Source organism: Eutrigla gurnardus, assembly GCF_963514095.1.
Source record: "Eutrigla gurnardus genome assembly, chromosome: 7".
NCBI classification, from domain to species: domain Eukaryota; kingdom Metazoa; phylum Chordata; class Actinopteri; order Perciformes; family Triglidae; genus Eutrigla; species Eutrigla gurnardus.
The window spans coordinates 6,292,808-6,304,920 of record NC_139921.1 but is presented as its reverse complement, the minus strand read 5'-3'; the positions used below and the strand labels follow the sequence as shown (position 1 = coordinate 6,304,920).

General features: G+C 42.6%; 1 protein-coding gene across 2 annotated transcripts in view; it reads right to left on the bottom strand.

The window, feature by feature from the left end:
* kif6 (kinesin family member 6) overlaps positions 1-4,083 on the bottom strand; it is a 59,130-nt gene extending 55,047 nt beyond the window's left edge. For both annotated transcript variants that reach the window (XR_014597453.1, XM_084013737.1), the window contains exons 1-3: positions 3,951-4,083; positions 2,217-2,326; positions 1,336-1,410 (exon numbers count right to left, since the gene is read on the bottom strand). Coding sequence is in view for 1 of the 2 variants with exons in the window: in XM_084013737.1 (XP_083869863.1) it covers positions 1,336-1,410; positions 2,217-2,326; positions 3,951-4,016 (251 nt within the window). In the remaining variant the exon portion in view is untranslated. The remainder of the gene's footprint in view (positions 1-1,335; positions 1,411-2,216; positions 2,327-3,950) is intronic.
* Positions 4,084-12,113: the final 8,030 nt, after the last annotated feature.

Genomic DNA, 12,113 nt, shown 5'->3' with positions numbered 1-12,113 from the left:
CAGACGATTAACGTAGCAGCAAACAACTTTTGGCTTCGTAACGATACAGTGGTGTAGTGTCTCCCCGAGCAGAGAAGGAAGTCACGCTCCCTCTGTGTGTGTTGTGGTTAGAGCTTCTCCTTGCCTCTTTACATAATCGGGTTGTCCATCAGCGCATTTTAGTGCATGTTAGCACAGATGAGCGTGCCCCGATGGTTAGCTCACGGCCTCCGCTCTGCACCGTACTCTGCAGTTACAGCTGATAGCCAGAAAAGTGCAACTTAAAGCAGCTCAAGTAGCTCTTTATTGTGGGTTGAGAACAAATGTTTCTAAAAATGCATAAATGTCTATGCAATAGTTTGTGAAAATGAGATTGCTGTATTTATTGATGTCATAACAACAAAGACACAACAAAATAACTTATGGCTAAAATAAACAACTAAAGTGCATTTCAAACTTTAATAATTCATTATTATTCCTGTGTGTAAGCGTTGCATCGGCGTGTTAAATCATGATATGTATCTGTTGATCATGGTAGATTCAGGTAAACATTGTTAAATCTCTCAGCATAGGTAGCAGTGTTAGTGCAAGCTTGAGAGGCAATAATAATGATCCCAATCTCATATAAAGCACCTTTAAAAAAAGCCTGGCTGGGATGCTTGGTGAAAAGCCAACTCCCAAATTCACTCTCGCTTTGGAACGAGCTTTGTCGGCTTGGTGTTTCGCCTTGCTATATCTGTATTTTTGGTGCTGGATCCACTATTTTGGTAGCTTCCTCTTGGATGACATTGATGTTTTTTAATGAGGTTGACACCCAGAAATGTCCTGAACAAGGCAATTAAGACAACACAGGAGGGGTCTTTCTGTATGAGTCCATACATTGTTTTTTAGGAAACATATTTGCCTTTAATTGGCTAACACTGATGTCCTAAAAAATGACTTGGGCTGTTGATCTTGTGTTCAGCAGGTTACTCTAATGAATGTGTTCCTCATGCATGACAAATGAAACAAAAGCTTAAAATGACTGAGCAGCTCTGTGTTGTGGCTTGAAATGTTCTCACACTCACGATGGCACAGTGTGCCATCTTGCCTGCCAGCTCGGCCCACTTAGTGGTGTAAGTACGTGAAGCACGCCAAAAATCACAGACACCCTCCATTTCCATCTTAAAAGAAAGCTGAGCTTTACTGACTTCCTGTCAACAAGGATGGCTAAGCCCCGTGTCGCCCGACCACAACATGAGAGAAGAGCACTACTGGGTACAGGTGAAAAATAGGACATTATATACACATTATCTGGAATAAATACAAATATGTATTTACATTTGTCAGTTTGAGACGTACAATGCAAGATTTTACCTGTCTGCAACTGGTTTGGCAATGTTTTCAAATATCTCTTCTTGTTCGACGGCTTGATCAAACACCTTTAGAAACCTGGACAAAGGTGAGAAGAACAAAGAACAGAACCTCATTCATGGACTACCATAACTACAGTAAATGTTGATAGTGTATCTCAAACATCCGAGGCTCAACACAGCAGTACTGAATAAGAAGCAGTTCATTTAGTTCCTAAGTGGATGAGTGTGTGTCCCATCATGTTCATCCCACATATAGATGAGAGTGATGTGAGAAGTCTGCCCAGGAACATTGTTAAATGTGGACATTTTATTTCTATAAGGGTACAAGGGAACCTCCACAGGCTATTATAAGGCTCTGTGGTTTCCGAAGGCTCTCGGTGTCCACTGCCGTCTGACTCCCTAACTGTGAATTTAGGGTTTGGAAGCATGGCTTGGCCCAGAGGGTCCGGTATATAAGGCTGCAGCTTTCACCACCAGCGCCAAACAGCGGCTCTGCACTGACAGAACTGGTGGGCGAGTTATTCATGGGGTTCATATGGCACTTTGAGAGCATACCTCCTGGTGGGCAACACACCTTCCTCTGTGTCGTATGTCATCTACAAGATCCTTGATTTCCCCCAGTTTTAGTGTACTCACTTAAGACTGGTGAAGTCATAAAGACACTGCATGTAGACTGCATGTAGTGGATATTAATCTCATTTCTATTTCTGTGAAGAAACTGCTGCATCTTTTGCACATAAGACAAAACCACAACAAAGAGAGGACCCATCTAAAGTATTTAGAACAGCATGTGAAAAGCTTTCCCTGGCTAATACTACCTCTCTAGTGTCAATGATAGAGACAGGTAAAGTACAGTCATCTGCAGATATTATAGGCTATTACCTGAACTTGTAGCACTCCCTCTTGTTGTTAACAAAGCCATCAGCAGTGTCCCGGGGCACCACAAACTCCAAAGAAGCACCTGTCGGCTCCTCGTTGTCCACAGAGTACACCTGAGGGAGCCAGAGACAACAGCAGAGAGTCCTTCACTGGAACAAGGCTTACAGGTGATCACAGGGCTAGGTATGGGGGATATACCACAGGAGGATATTTAAATATGTATAGAGGAGCCATATAGTCATTCACCACTCTCATGTCAGAGTTCTATATGTTCTATGTTTGTATGCTGTTATTGTATAGTGCAGCCCGACTTAAACACTAAGACAACACATCATGTCGGGGCTGAAATATAAGTTTGGCCACATGTGGTTTGGATAATGTAAGCCCTAAAATAAAAAGCTGGACTTTATGAAGCCTTTATCCCGCGGAGAACACTGGAACGAAGCAAGCAATCATGATCAGTGCATTGTACCAGGCAAGCTCTGCAATTTCACCTCCACTCACCGACGCCTCGGGGGAGACGAGAAAAGCTGCAGAGCATTAAACCCATATAGATTGAGCTCGAGCATAGGAGGACGTTATAAGTGAGGGCTGGCGTGGTCAATCCCAAACACCCCCCCACCTTCAACATATGTTCTGGCATGTGTTTCCGACGGACACTGATGCAATTACAAGTCCCCGGGGTTTTAGGAATAAAAGACAAGACTTAAATGATTGGATTGCTTTTTCAGCGTCACCTCCTCCTGACCACTGCTCTGTTGTCACAGCCTCAAACTGCCCCAAGGAGGGAGCCGCGCTCATCTCATTTCACTGGATGCTGTCAGCTCAAGCCAGAAACCTTCAATGTAATTTGATTATTTCTTCCATCCGCTGCCACGCTCAGACAATACACAGAGTTTTAGGGAGCATATGAGTGTTGCCAGGGATGTTTCTTATGTAAATAATAGTTTTTTTACACACCTCCAATAAAGTAGGCTCTCATCTGATAGTAGTAGATGTGTGGACTTCATTGCATTAAAATAAATAGGCAACGACACCAGTAGGTTGGTTGATATCACATTCTAAACCTGCCACTGTTTGACAGCCCTAAATTAAAAATCAGACGCTGGTCCAGTATGTTTCACATGGAAGCTGTTTACAGAATTCATATTAATTATGTGGACGATCCTGCATCGGTTTTCACTGGGAAACAACAGCTTCAACGTCACATAACGTCTTCAATAATCCAGAAATGCAATTCAAGTAGGAACAAAGAAAATGTGTTGTGCACAAAACCTGGAAACAAACTTATTATCAGCACAAAATACCAAATATTGGCCTCTTCAATTCAAAGTGTTTGATATTGGTATTGGCCCAAATATACCCAGTAAACAGGAGGTATACGTTTGGCCACGTCACCATGGTATGGTGGCACGTCATTACCAGAAATACACAGGTGTAACTCCAGGTGCTGTATTGTATATTATCAGATTTATTGGAAGGGAAGTAGTCATACTTATTGATGACATGAGGCCTCCAGCTGTGCTTTCGCTGCTATGACGTGTCTGTTGTGTAAAAGATACTCAACACGACACACAACAGACAGGTGTGTGTTTACAGGGGAACTGGGAACACAAACCAGCGTGCTTTTACGTGGCTGGGCCTCATTAATATAACGCCAACATGAGCCTGCTTTAATAAACATAGCGTTAGCATTAGCCACAGCGCTGTGTTTACATGTTGTAGTCAGTTACTTACCGCTGTAGCAGTTTTCTGAGCGGGTTTAATGCGACCGAATATCTGTATCGTCTGTTTCACCACCATGTTATCTTATTTATTTATCTTAAAACAAGGAAACGGTTTAGTTTGGTTGCTTATAAACAGCGCGTTAGCTGCCTTTAACGTTGCCGCCGGGCTAGTAATAGTATGTCGCTGCCGGTTGCTAGGTGACGCCGGTCACCTCCATTGACAAAGATCGTCTATGTTCCTGAAGATGATTCATCGGAGTGAAAATGACAGACGCTCAATTCAGGCCGGCCTACAGGGTTCATTCAAGACACTGTTGGAGGTAAATACAACATAAACAGGGATGTTTTTGTTTCTATGATTCTTGACTCAGCAGGTGTTTTATATTCAACACAAAAGGTCACTGTAGGTTCAGTGACTCACTCTGTATATTGACAGAAGTGTGTTCAGCAACGAGGCACTCCCCATACATAAGTTATTCCTGATCCAAATAGGTGCAAGTTGACAGATCTGACAGAAACTGGAAACATGACCAGCAACATTCTACAGCAGGCAACGTTCCTTTAATCCACCACAAGCACGGAGCTGTGTGTTTTGGAAATGATAGATTAGAAGAAAAAAAACAAAATGACTGCAGCATTGTGTGTGTGTGTGTGTGTGTGTGTGTGTGTGTGTGTGTGTGTGTGTGTGTGTGTGTGTGTGTGTGTGTGTGTGTGCGTGTGTGTGCGTGTGTGTGTGTGTGTGTGTGTGTGTGTGTGTGTGTGTGTGTGTGTGTGTGTGTGTGTGTGCGTGTGCGTGTGTGTGTTCGACGGGAGGCTAAATGGGAGGAATTCAACAGTCCTTTAAGGTCCAAGCCAGTTTGCATTCAGCACAACACATCGTAAACACATCATAATGCATCTGCTGATACACAGCTTAATAGGTAAAACTTTCATTGTTGTGGCTGAAGTTGACTTTTAAGTAATAGCACTTATATTGCCAGCACAGTATGAGGCCTTCAAAGAAACACTGGCAGATGTTATAAAGATATTAAAGTCCAAGGAGCCACCAGGAGAAAGCACAACACGGTCCTGCTCACAGAAACATGAACAGAAATGTATCAGCTGATTCACACAACCATGTGTCTTGTATTTGGGAAGGTTGGGGTGGGGGATGCCTTGGGACCCCGTCTCCAATTTCTGTTTCTGGTATTCCACCTGAACCCTGTAAGCCCCCCCCCCCCCCCCCCCCAAATATAGCACACTGAGAAGGCTGCATGGTTTCATGGTGGCAGGAGAATGTATCATGTTTGTTCCAGTGCATTCCTCGGTGCCACAGAAAATACTTCTTGTGTGGTTGCTTGTTTTCAATATAGTTTTCTCTCTCCCCCTCTGTGTGTGTGTGTGTATGTGTGTGTGTGTGTGTGTGTGTGTGTGTGTGTGTGTGTGTGTGTGTGTGTGTGTGTGTGTGTGTGTGTGTGTGTGTGTTGATGCATGTTTGTTTCCTGCACGCTGCTGCTTTTAGTGGCCAGTTTGGTTTAAATGTGTAGATAATCATATACCAAGTTTGCTATTAAGAATGTGTGGCATTATACAAGAGTGTGGTTGCCTCTAGTATTATCTGACTGCTGTGTGTGCGTGTGTGTGTGTGTGTGTGAACAACAGCCAAACAGCTAGTAAAGTACTGCTCAATTTCTTCTATCGTAGGAAGCATGTTTATCTGGAAACGGAGATGCTTCTTGAACCTCTGAAACAGTATAACAATGTGCTGATCTTAGATAAAATGTTAAGTTATGGACTCTGACTTTGAGGAAAGCGTTTAAATGTAAAATTCAGGCCACAATTTGAACTGGCCAAGTTTAAAAAATTATAATAAATAAATGAACAAACATTACGTGTCACAGCTCACACAAAAAATGTTCAACCTCCAATGAAATAAAAGCAATTCTAAATTAAAAAAAAAAAAAAAATACTCCAACAATACTTATGTGTAACCTGATGACTTCCCAAAACAAACATTTTTAATTCTTATAAAATGAATCAAAAAATTCCACACACTCATTAGGACAACATCAACAGTTTGTCTGCTCACACAGGGATGAGCAAGAGGATAACCAATGTGTCTCACATGGGCTCCAAATGGTCTAACATGCCACCTGCATTCCTTCAGAGTAGACCGCGTGCCAGGTTGGAGATCCTGCAGCTCGTCGGCCTCCAGCTCAGTTTTGCTGCAAACCATGTTGATACACATCAGATTGGGCACACCAGTTATGCATGTTAAGACAAATATACCGTTAATTTGCTAGAATAGCATTACAGTGGGTTACCTGAGTGTTCAGGCTCCAACTGGCAGCACCTTGTAGCCGAGAGCAAAGTCTTCTGATCCACACGGATGGAATGTGGGAAGCTCTTCAGTTTCTATTAAATGTATTAAAAGGTTTTTTATTTTTGCACATGAATTTAAGGATCGTCCCTGAACCTCTATAATGTGAAGACAGTGGAGTCACTATATGTTGAGATCTTAACCAGCTCCACATGAACCACATGCATTCTCCCAACGGAGGATCTGTTGCACATTGGTAGAACATGTGTGGATTATATCACACGCTATCAGCACACAACATGCGGCCTTAAAACAGAAACGAGTTTCAAAAAGGAAACAGCCACGTCCACTTTCTCCAGAAACAATCATGTCGGCCTCGTTAATCCCTTGACAGAAATGTGCATGCAGTAAACACCGACCCGGCCGGACTGGGCTTGTTTGGGAGCTGTGAACTTTTTTTTCTTTAATATCCTATTTTGGTCCGTGTGTTGTGTTTAGCTGCAGCTGACATAGCTGTGGTTTCACCCAACTGTACTGCATGAGTCAGCCCGCAAATGTGGACGCATGTTTTACTCCCAACAAATAAGTGACTTTTCCATTCAAAGTCTTGCACGCTTCATTATTTCCTTTAAGTAAGGATCTTAAAAATCATTTCCCATAAATCTGACTCTGTGTTATGGTTCACAGGAAGATCAGGTGACAATAAAAACTAGGTGTCAGTCCGGTGTATGATGCCTGCACACACACTGACATGTGAAGGCATGCACGGAAACACACACACACACACACACACACACACACACACAAACACACACTCACACTCACACACACGCTTCATCAACTCTGAAAGGAGAGAGGTACAGTAAAGACTGGTGATAGTGATAAAAGTTGAGTCTACTTGCTTCAAGTACAAAACGTGTAGAAACCTTCAAGGCAAAAACAACTGTGCTCCGGCAGCAAACCAGTTTTACAGTCGTCGTTGGCAACGACCGACACCTTTGTCCCTGAGCGCGGCCTGGCAGGTAATCAAGAAGGTGTGCTCCGCCTGGCTGGGTGTGCAGCGCTCTCCTGTTTGACAGGCCGCCGGCTTTAGCTTGTGGTTGTGATATTTTTTTTTGGGGATGTTTGCAAGATGACCTGGTTTGCATTTGGTACTTTTACAACAGGATCCAATGTGCTGCGGTAAAGATGTTAAAATGACCCAAACAGGAAAGGAATATTTCTGCACAGTTTTCACACATGTTGCCGTCAACATGTTCCATTTCCCTTCGCATGCTCTCAGAAAACAGTTGGAAAAAATCAGCATCGGGAAGCAGACAGGCAATCCAGACAAATCTTCCAACAAATATGGGGAAGGAAATATTTTTTGTTGTGGTTAAATCATAAAAAAAGCAGACATATTTCATAGTTCTTCGTCTGGGGAGTTATCAGAGTCATCAAACAGACAAAAGGGGTGCAGCCTCGCCGGATATCAAACAATGGCAGGCATTATTATGACCCGGATAATGACATGACGGGTGACACAAATTCAAATAAAAAAAAGATAGCAGAGAAAAACCTGTCTAATGGTCCATGTGGTCTAACGTTCAGCCCTGCTTTCCTTCAGGTTAGACTGGTGGGTTTGAGAATATTTAGGTTATGCAATCGGCCCAAAATAAATGTTGCTGAAAAGTTCAGGCAAATAATAAAAAATAATAAAAACATACGATAAGATGGCACAGAAAAAACAGTATTACAGAAAACATGTTAAATCCACATCATCATTAAAGACTTATGACTTTATAATGTCAGAGAATATTTAATTGTTTTTCTTGTAAATTTGTCAGTTTTATTCTCTTTAACTTAACCACTTTAATCTTGAAAATTCAGATTTGGTTTCTCTGAAGATTTTCTTTTTTCTCAAGTTTGTTTCTGAGTTCTGTCTTTGCCATTTTTACTTCTCATCGTCTTCATCTCCAAATCCAGCCCCGTTTGATGAATGCACATCGGTGGGTCAGACATCAGTCAGACATCAGCCAGCTTCAGCCCCGACAGCAGTCTGCCAGCCTGGCACAAGCAGCACACCAGCAGCTTGTGTGGGGTTCCCCTCTCTCTCGTTTATGTACACGCATGGGTACGGAGGCCGCTGTAAAGATGAAGATGATCTGCGTGAGTGGAAAAACAAAAAGAAAAACAAGCTGTAAACACGACACCCTCCACATCTCCCGGCTAATCAATGCCATGAGGAAGGAGTTGCTTTAGATTCGGCCGTTATTACAGAGTAGGAGAAGATGATGCTTCAGTTAAGTAGCTGCCTCTCTGTGGCTTAGTGGTTGAGGTTAGATAGATTCCATAGGATGATATGTTGTGTGTGTGTGTGTGTGTGTGTGTGTGTGTGTGTGTGTGTGTGTGTGTGTGTGTGTGTGTGTGTGTGTGTGTCATCCCAGTTCTGTCTGAGGGTGCACCACAGAGGTTTAGTGGTAGAATGCTCCTTTAACCAAAGGGACGATTAGAGACAAGCTTCTGCTGCTATGGTACCTTGCTTATACTGTCAGCCACCGAGTGTCACCACACACACACACACACACACACACACACACACTGTCGTGGGGTCTGCATGCACCATGTTGACATGGCTACGTACGGTTCATATTTAACACCAGAGCATTTGAGTCTGAGTGCTGCAGTCGGAGAGTGAATAACTCATGTGTGTTGGTACATGTCAGTTAGCATGTACGATGGATGGATCCTATTTCTACCATACTGGTCTTAAACATGTTTAACATAGTGAAAGCCATGACAGGTCCAGTGAGTGACACATACGACTGCTAGTGTGCCAAGGATTTCCAGAGCACACCGGATTAGACTTTGTTAATGAATAAGAGAAAATGACTGGATTCTTTTTATCAAATTGAAACAACAAAAACATTTTCAGGCAGCCAAAAAGAGTAAAGCAATGAGTCGGTACTGAGATTTAACTGACCGGATCCTGAGTGATAAAATGTTAAGAAAGAAATGAATTCCTCAAAATAATTGATAACATAAAAAAGAATAAAAGAAGATATATCCCATAAAGATGATTTATTCAATTGATCGCTATCTTGGATTTTTGTTGAAGGTGAAGCAGTGAAGGAAGTGACCATATTTGGACTGTGGAGGATGTGATGACATCCCCATCTCTCTCAAGGTCAACTTCACAGCAAAGCGTTGAAGTCATCTTAGTAGCTAACTAGCATTGGTAGCATGGTAGCCACCTGTCAATCAGCAGGTAGCCCCGCCCCCTAAAGCATCCCCTGCTTTCTGGTCTGGTGGACTCTAAATGGACCTGTCAATCAGCAGGTAGCCCCGCCCCCTAAAGCACCCCTGCTTTCTGGTCTGGTGGACTCTAAATGGACCTGTCAATCAGCAGGTAAGCCCCACCCCCTAAAGCCTCCCCTGCTTTCTGGTCCGGTGGACTCTAAATGGACCTGTCAATCAGCAGGTAGCCCCGCCCCCTAAAGCATCCCCTGCTTTCTGGTCTGTTGGACTCTAAATGGACCTGTCAATCAGCAGGTAAGCCCCGCCCCCTAAAGCCTCCCCTGCTTTCTGGTCTGGTGGACTCTAAATGGACCATAATGTACTAAATGAACATCAAGCTGGATTGAAGAAGACTTGAAACTAGAGATTGAGACATAAACGTTTAATAATAATGTTTACAACGTTTACTGAGATAATACATCAATGAGAGAAGTTTTCTAATAGACTTCCATGCAACCAGACTTATTTTTGCAACCAGATGAGTCTTGATTGACTTGATGGTCAGACAAGAAAACAAAGAATAAAAGCACAGATGTCTAACAGTAAAGGTGATGACCTGAAAGATGCTAAAATGAACTGTAGCAGTGAGTCCATGATCATTCTTTGTGGGTTTCACTACGAGGGATTCTTACATAATTACATAATATCCAGATTAAACTGCAAGTATGCATATATATATATATGTGTGTGTCTGTGTGTGTGTGTATTTATATGGCCAGCACTAACCACAGTGCTGAGTGTCCATCTCACCAGCAGAGTGGAGTCCATGCTATTTCAGTCTGGGGTTTCAGCAGCTCTCCTGCCTTCGCCTTCAGGGCAAACGCAGTTTTCTGGTCACTCGCTGTCCAAGGGAATTCTTCAGGCTTTGGTTATGTGTTGTTCTCTGAGGCTTCTGCCCTCTGTTATGCTAGCTCGGGCCAGGCCTATCAGGCTTCAGTCTGCATTCCTCAAATACTGTATATGAATCAAGTCAAAGATCAGCAATATTGTGGGATGGGTTTATGGGATGAGCAAGAAGTCACGGACAGGGTTACATTAAGCTTCTTTTCTTTCTCCAGATCTGACAGCATGTTTATTCCTTCAGTATAAAGAGCAGTCGAGGGAATATGAAACAGAGATATGCTTTTAAATGTTTGGTTTAGTCATGGTTTGCTGGTGTTTGCTGCTCTCTAAATTAATTCTGTTTCACTTACAGAATATCATGTATTCTTTTCCACAATCTGAGTATAAACTCTATCCAGAGGAGGAAGGGAAAGGCTTGTTTTACATCCGACAACATCCGATAACTTGGAAGTGCCTTGGCCAAGCTATTATCTTTCATTTTGATCAAGATTCAAGCAAAATGAAGACAAAATGCTTGAACATCAAACACATATTCTTGGCAGTATTTAACGGACCAGTGTGTTGGGATCTGTTGGCATGAATGGAATATAATATTCAGAATTATGTGTTGTGCATAATCACCAGAAAGTAATGATTGTTGTGTTTTTGTTAGCTGATCCCTACAGAGATCCTACACACTGGTCCTTTAAATCTCACAATATGACCATATATATCAGAATTCACTGACCTGTATCTTTGCACTTACTCAGCCTATTTCTTGTTCTCGAGGAATTGTCCTGAACTATATTTCCTGCTGTCTCTAAACATGAATTATCACATAACTCACTGTGTTGGCCTCCGATAACAGCTTTATAAATACAATCAAAGTAATTCCAAAGCTATTGCCGGCATGTCCGTCTGATGCATTCGTCAGGAAAACCTGACGCATTCCTTCTCCTTTTATAGCAACTCTCGTGCTTGGCATTTTTAGCGGGGACTTTTTTTAGGCCATTGTTGCATAATGGACATTATGTCAAGCGTTTTCATTGATTGCAGCCCAGAAAATCTCTCTTGTGTCTTACTGAAGAGTCTTGGAATTCATCTCGAGTATTCTGTGTACATAAACATGCAGCTTAAGTCATTTATTCTCTCCTATCTCAATTCCTCAAGACATTTGTGTACATTTTTGTGGAAAATAACATTTGGAAAAGCTTTCTTTTCATTTATTTTCATGGAAAAGCCTGTGAGTGAGTGAACACACACACACACACACACACACACACACACACACACACACACACACACACACACACACACACACACCAGTTTCAGCTGTCTGTCCTTTAACAGGGGTCACCAATCCTTTAGAGACTGAGAGCTACCTGAAGGGCAAGTTTAATGGATTCTCTGTTCAGTCTCTCCATCACATTTTTGTCCACTAAGGCGTCGTTGTTCCCAGATAAAATAAAAACAGCAGGTTCTTCTGAACACCTCCAGGTTGAGAGGTGCAGCGTTTTTGCAGCTGAGAGCTTCTGTTGGATGTGATTGCTATTATATGACGTGTAATATCCCAGGTGGAGTATTTGCTCAGGGAGGCTGAAGCAAGTTGCTGGTGCTACCGTTGTAATGAATTTTTAAAATATGCTCGCCACAGGAAAAAAGGCTTTGACCAAATAACTCTACAGTGCTATCTTTAGAACGTGCCTGCGGGCGACTCATCGGCTCCCTGCAGGCAACCAGGTGCTCATGGACACCATATTTCCCCCCCGTCCTATA